The sequence below is a fragment of the Cibotium barometz genome, chromosome 58 (assembly GCF_041138505.1).
Source record: "Cibotium barometz isolate CiBa-2024 chromosome 58, ASM4113850v1, whole genome shotgun sequence".
Taxonomy (NCBI): Eukaryota; Viridiplantae; Streptophyta; class Polypodiopsida; order Cyatheales; family Cibotiaceae; genus Cibotium; species Cibotium barometz.
The window spans coordinates 31,767,309-31,773,421 of record NC_141103.1 but is presented as its reverse complement, the minus strand read 5'-3'; the positions used below and the strand labels follow the sequence as shown (position 1 = coordinate 31,773,421).

The following is a 6,113-nucleotide window of genomic DNA, read 5'->3' as shown; positions in this document are numbered from 1 at the left end:
GCACTAGAGGGTGTACTTTCCTCTATGGGATTACATGCTGGAGCAGTGGTCTTGACAAAGGACAGAAAATCAAACCCTACACAAGACAACCCTAATAAAATTTGCATGGGTGGATCAAAGGCAAGACACTTGCTATCAAACCACTTGGGTTCTCATAGCCACACTGACTTTGAAATTTGGAAGAAGATACGTGATGTCACAACATATCGAGGAAATGATGCCAGGCTTGGCCTAAAACGTGCACATGTATGGGAGGTGTGTAATAAAATGGTCAATCTTCTAGAGCGACCTCACCTGGATGACCATGGTATTGAGGCACTTAAACAAGCCACTTGTAGATTCACAGAAGAAATGGTCGAGGAATGGGGAGAAACACACATTACTCACTACATGGTAATGTTGTATTTCTTGTGTCCTTGTAGTATGTTCTTCATACTGTTTGTTGACTTTTTGTAATTTTCTATGCAGCATATATTGTATGCACATGGGCCATACTTTCTCGATAGATATGGCTCTTTAGCACTTTGGAGCAATCAAGGCATGGAGAAATCAAATTACCAAGCAAAGGCCATGTATTTTAAGGGCACTCGCCATGGTGGTGGCAAAGTCAAGAGTAATGCACTCCATGAAATGTTCAACTGGTTCTATCGCGTTCTGGTTGGCAAAAAAAGGCAGAAAAGTCGCGGTAATTTGTCTCTTAGGCGTCAAATAATGAAAACTGTTACTGCAAGAAGAACTGAAGGATACAACAGATCAAATGCTAGGGAGAGACTACGGCAGTGGGTAGCAAGCAAGCGTCGGTGTGGTTCCTCATGGGCTTAAACTCTCTGATTATAATCTTTTTGTGTTTTTAAATTTTCTAAAAGTTTTAAAAAATTATATTTATAGACATATTTAAGTCATTTTTCATTTATAGCCACCACATTTCATATGAATATGAGCTTACCATATTCCATCCATGGCATCTAACTAGATATCATAGAGATAAACTGCAACTTAAACACATCAAGTCAGAAGTGCCAACCAAATAGTGCCCCTGCCTAGTTCATGCTTATGCTAGACCATCTTTTTGAGGCAAGTCTAGTGGGCGGTGAGTGAGGAAGGCCTAACTTGGTCCCCGAGGTATCTCTTAAGCTACTGGAAAAACACTTTAATGGGACCATACTTTATGACATTTGGTTGTGGCTATTTTGTGCATGTTTCAAACTCATAGAGAACTAAGTGAGATTCCAAGAGCAAGAAGTGTATCTTATTGGGCTACTTCTTGAGGTATATTATGGAGTCAAAGGATTATTAACTATATGACTCGTTAGGTAAATAAGATAATTGTCAATGGTGATGTAGTACAGCCTCATCAGGTGGAGGAGAAGGTTCCATCCACACTATCCTTCAGCGAAGTAGTAGTGCTATTTTGGACACTTTTTTTAGTTACAAATATTTTCCTTTACTATAAACTCCACATTTGAAGTCCAGTTAAAACCTCGTTTTAAATTAGACATTTTTAAGGACTAGCTTTAAATTAGCAACTAAATGTATGCATAGTCCGTTGAACCACTTTTAATGCTTATTAATGCACTAGAAATGTAATTTTTGAAGCATTAATCATGTAAATCACTAAGAAGCTCAAGATTTTTTTAATAAGAAGAAGTCTTAAAATCACTTTTGTTAATTTCTATCATTGATTTGAACACCTTAATAATAGTGCTAACCAAAATGTGGTTAACGAAAATGTTACACATGTTCAATTATGGTTTACAAAAAAGTTTATGAATCTTATATATAAACTTTGCAAATGGTTTTTTGAATATTGAATCGAAAATCATGGTGGCTCTATATAAGCTCAAATGTAAGCTTAAATGTATATGTGTGTGTGTGTGTGTTTGTGTGTGTGTACACACACACATGCACACATGCATACACATTACATACAACTATATATGTATATATATGTATGTATGTATGTATGTATGTATCTATATATATATATATATATATATATATATATATATATATATATATGTATGTATGCATGTATGTATGTATGTATGTATGTATGTATAGAGAGAGGGGGACTTACTTCATGATTGAGTAGAGCTCAAATTAAAGAGGAAACATATTTTTCATTAAAATTGTTACATTCATTAAAAAAAAAGATAAACTTTACATTGCATCCTTCCAACCCAAAGATTAATCTATTCAGCAAACTATATATATATATATATATATATATATATTATTGGTCCCCCAAAAAAAAGTTTGTTACATTCAAAGGATAGAGAACATTTACCAACATAAACCTCTATATGATTTTCTTTTCCCTATTCTACATAGATAAAGTGCTACCATAGGTAGATTTGTAAAACAATGCACGTGTTTATTACTTGGGGGGAATGGATGGATGGGTACTAAATTTGATATTGGACTTGCCGTTTAGTCCTTTACTAAATCCATTCTTAAGATAGTCACTAAAAAAGGTTTCTTTATAAATAGTTGGACTTTCATCACTCAAAAACTTGTCTATAGGTCCAACCTTTTCATGGTCATTTGGACCATAGAAACAAGCAATGGAAGTTCTTGGTAGCTTTGTGTTTGTCACCACTCGGTGTTCCGCACTCTTATAGTGTCCATTTGTTAGTATCTGTGTGAAAGAAGAAAAAATATGAGAGAAATTATTACCTCACAAATCTTATAACGTGTCATAGTAGTTTTAATACATGTAATAGACTAAGGATATAAAATATCATACACCCTCATACACACTATATGTGTATTTTTTACAGTAAGTGCGTCTAATGCTTCATTCATGGCATGTTTCAAACATGTACCTCAATTTCGTCTCCCAAGATGACAACAAATGAATTCGATATAGGTTTGACAGTGACCCATTCATCTGCTTTTCTAATTTGCAATCCTGCAACTTCATCTTGCATTAAAACTGTGAGTGAGCCAAAATCTGAATGGGAACTCAACCCAAATGTAAGCTCTGGATCTGGACAAGCAGGATAGTAATTGAATCCCATGGTTTGTCGAGAACAATGTTTATAAAATGCCTTGGCCTCCAATGCTAGACTTGTAAAAATTGCTTCATATAGGATCTGTGTAAGGGTCGTCACTTGTTTATGAAAGTCTAACATAGGGCCTCTGCGAGCATAAAGAAATGATGATTTAACAATGTCCAAATATATAAAATGATACAAGAACAACAAAGGGACTCACAAGGCCCCATCATTGTAACTGCATATAATGATTCAACAACTCTTAACATGTATAACATGACATAGAACATCAAGGGGATACAAAAGCCATAATTGTAAGCGCATGCAAGTGGAACAACCGTTAGCACAATTGCAAAACATGGAAGACATGAAGCGCTTATGAGACGCCCTTATGAGTTTTTTTTGGTGGAAACCTCACCTTAGAAAGCCTGGGAGCAGCTTGACATCCATGGTAGGGGAAGGTTTGAATCCTAAAGTGTCCTTCCACTCTCGCATCCTTTCGTGTGTAAGAAATCCGGTGACGAAGCTCAATGGACAAGATGGGTCTTCCGAGATTAATCGCAATTTGTCCTCGGTTGGCAATGCAAAGAAGTCGGAAACAGCACTCCAAAGTTGGCTTTGTAAGGTCGGCGAGACACCATGATTGATAACCTTATAAAAACATCGAGATTTAATTCAAAAGTTTTGTAAGGTAGGCTATTTGATACTATGAAATGAAGCTGCTGCAGCTTACTGTAACAGAAAGGCAATTTGAGCTCTTAACGTATGCAAATGATGGGCAGTTATAAGAAGGCTGGTGGTATAAGTACCTGGAAGATGCCCCACTCGACGCAGGCGAGCCCGATTTCTTTGATAAATTGGGCTATGCCTTGTCCATGGAAGTTGGCAAGGTTAAGGATTGGCACCTGAAGGGTGCAGGTAGAAGTCTTGGAGAGGCAAGGCCTCTCCTCTGGTGGGCGTATATACTTGGCAGGCACATGTCGGAGTCCCGAATCAACAAGCTCCTTGATGCTTCGAATCTGAGGTTGCTCTATATATTCAGCCATTGAGAAAGAGAGAGAGAGACACACAGACACACAGACCGAGAGAGAGACCGAGACGGACGGACTAATATGCGCCTTATAAGTGCATATGCGGGTGCGCGCGCGTGTGTGTGTGTGTGTGTGAGAGAGAGAGAGAGAGAGAGAGCGCCGGACTAATATGCGCGTTATATGGGCATATGCGGGTGCGCGAGCATGTGTGTGAAAGAGGTTTTTTTAAAAAAAAAGTGTGTGAGAGAGAAAAAAGTGTGTGTGAGAGAGAGGGAGAGGGGTATTAACGTCGGCGGGGTAGAATGCAACACGAGGGCATATATGACTAACGGTGACAGAGACAGAAAGAGGGACATGTTCACGTCACGACGAATACAAATTTACATATGTTGAATAGCCTCTATCCAAATAATTATATGCTATAATGTACAATTCCAAACTTGTGTTGAATAGCCTCTATCCAAATAATTATATGCTATAATGTACAATTCCAAACTTTGTTAGTAACATTGGTACATAGACATGTGCAATTAAACCTAAAAAATTATTTGTGTACAGAATTGAAAATGCACCTCAGTGTTGTTACCAAAATATTTGCAAACTATATACACAGCAGCTACAACATTTTTGTTTTCTATTTGTAATGTTTGTATTCACATACATAATTCAGACATTTTAGTTATATCTTCGCTCTCAAATTTGTAAATTCTAAAAAAGAAATGCTTATAATTTAAAGCCTGAAAAAGATGTTTTTTTTTGTGAACACTAGGTCTCTTTTTCATATATTTATGTTACAAGAACCAATCATGATCATGTTCTTTCCCATATAAAAAAAGCAATTTATAGTTTAAATTCATTAATCATGTTGTTCTAGTGCACACAAGATGGGTTTGTGTCTCAATTTCATAATATACTTCCCAATGCTTGTGAATCATCTATTATCATTATTTCTAATACACTTGATAAAACCCCACTATAAAGGTACGCAAATGTATATATGGGACATAGGTAAGATCTTTTATTTAGTGGCTAGTGACACGAGGGATTCCCAAAGAGAGTCACTTGAGGCTTGAGTAGAATCAAATACTAGCTTTAATATTGTTTATATAATCTATACTCCATACTTTTTAATTATGTGTGTATTCTTAATTGCATTGAGAGTATAAGTTTTATGTCCTACTGAATCCTCATATTTATAGATTTTTTAATGACAAGACAACCAAAAGCTCAATATTATAGACCCTTTAAAGTAAACTATCATTCCAAGCTTGTTATAAAAAGAACAATCAAATCACCACATTGGTAAGGGTTATCACACCTCCTTTACAAAAAGAAAAGAGAGAGTGGAAATTCTTTTTTTGACACATCATCGGCCATGTTCTTTTGTCAAGTGGCATATGCGCCACTTTGTACCTAGAATAAATGAAGCAAATAAATAGGTTTGCATTTAGAAAATTTAAAAAAATCATGTAATGGCTTATAATACAACACATCATTAACTCATTGAGAGCTTTAAGGGAATAGCAAATGAAAAAATTTGCATAAACTAGATGGTTCTTGTAACAAAGTCTCACGGGGTTCACCTAAAAATATGTAAGTATACCACGTGAGAGTTCAACACGTCATTAACTCATTGGGAGCTTTAAGGGAATAGCAAATGAAAAAATTTGCATAAACTAGATGGTTCTTGTAATAAAGTCTCAGGGGGTTCACCTAAAAATATGTAAGTATACCACATGAGTTCAAATGAAGGGGTTTTTTAATTCAATAATTTAAGGTAAATTTATAGAAATACATTTATAGAAGGGTTTTTATAAATCGATTTTGAAAAAAACCTATTACAAGTCCATATGAAAAAGGGGTCATTTTATTTATGAAGAATTCACAGGTAAGGGCTTTTTTAATACCCCTTGAACGGATGTGATACATTGGGTTTATTAGTAGTGCATCCCCAAAAACAAAGTGTTTTTAGGATGCACATGCATATGGGATGGGCCTAGGCACATGGGTTTAGGATCATTTGCATGGGGATTAGGGCACATGGGCCTTAGAGACTATAAAAGGCATGTGCTCTAGGACTATTGTA

At 36.0% G+C, this 6,113-nt stretch overlaps 1 protein-coding gene across 1 annotated transcript; it reads right to left on the bottom strand.

Annotated features, from left to right (window-relative positions):
• Positions 1 to 2,552: 2,552 nt before the first annotated feature.
• LOC147606164 (fe(II)/2-oxoglutarate-dependent dioxygenase 4-like) lies at positions 2,553 to 4,077 on the bottom strand. Its single transcript, XM_086792794.1, has 3 exons — positions 3,806 to 4,077; positions 3,415 to 3,647; positions 2,553 to 3,141 (listed from the first exon to the last, which is right to left on the bottom strand). The coding sequence occupies exons 1-3, from the start codon at positions 4,040 to 4,042 to the stop codon at positions 2,814 to 2,816; spliced, it is 798 nt and encodes a 265-aa protein (XP_086648920.1). The 5' UTR covers positions 4,043 to 4,077; the 3' UTR covers positions 2,553 to 2,813.
• Positions 4,078 to 6,113: the final 2,036 nt, after the last annotated feature.

Bases quoted from the DNA above. Each gene is read 5' to 3' on its own strand.
- LOC147606164 (XM_086792794.1), bottom strand. From the start codon at position 4,042: ATGGCTGAATATATAGAGCAACCTCAGATTCGAAGCATCAAGGAGCTT. The intron at 3,648-3,805 runs GTACTTATACCA...TGTTTTTATAAG, and splicing joins TCGAGTGGGGCATCTTCCAG to GTTATCAATCATGGTGTCTC. The intron at 3,142-3,414 runs GTGAGGTTTCCA...TTATGCTCGCAG, and splicing joins CTGCTCCCAGGCTTTCTAAG to AGGCCCTATGTTAGACTTTC.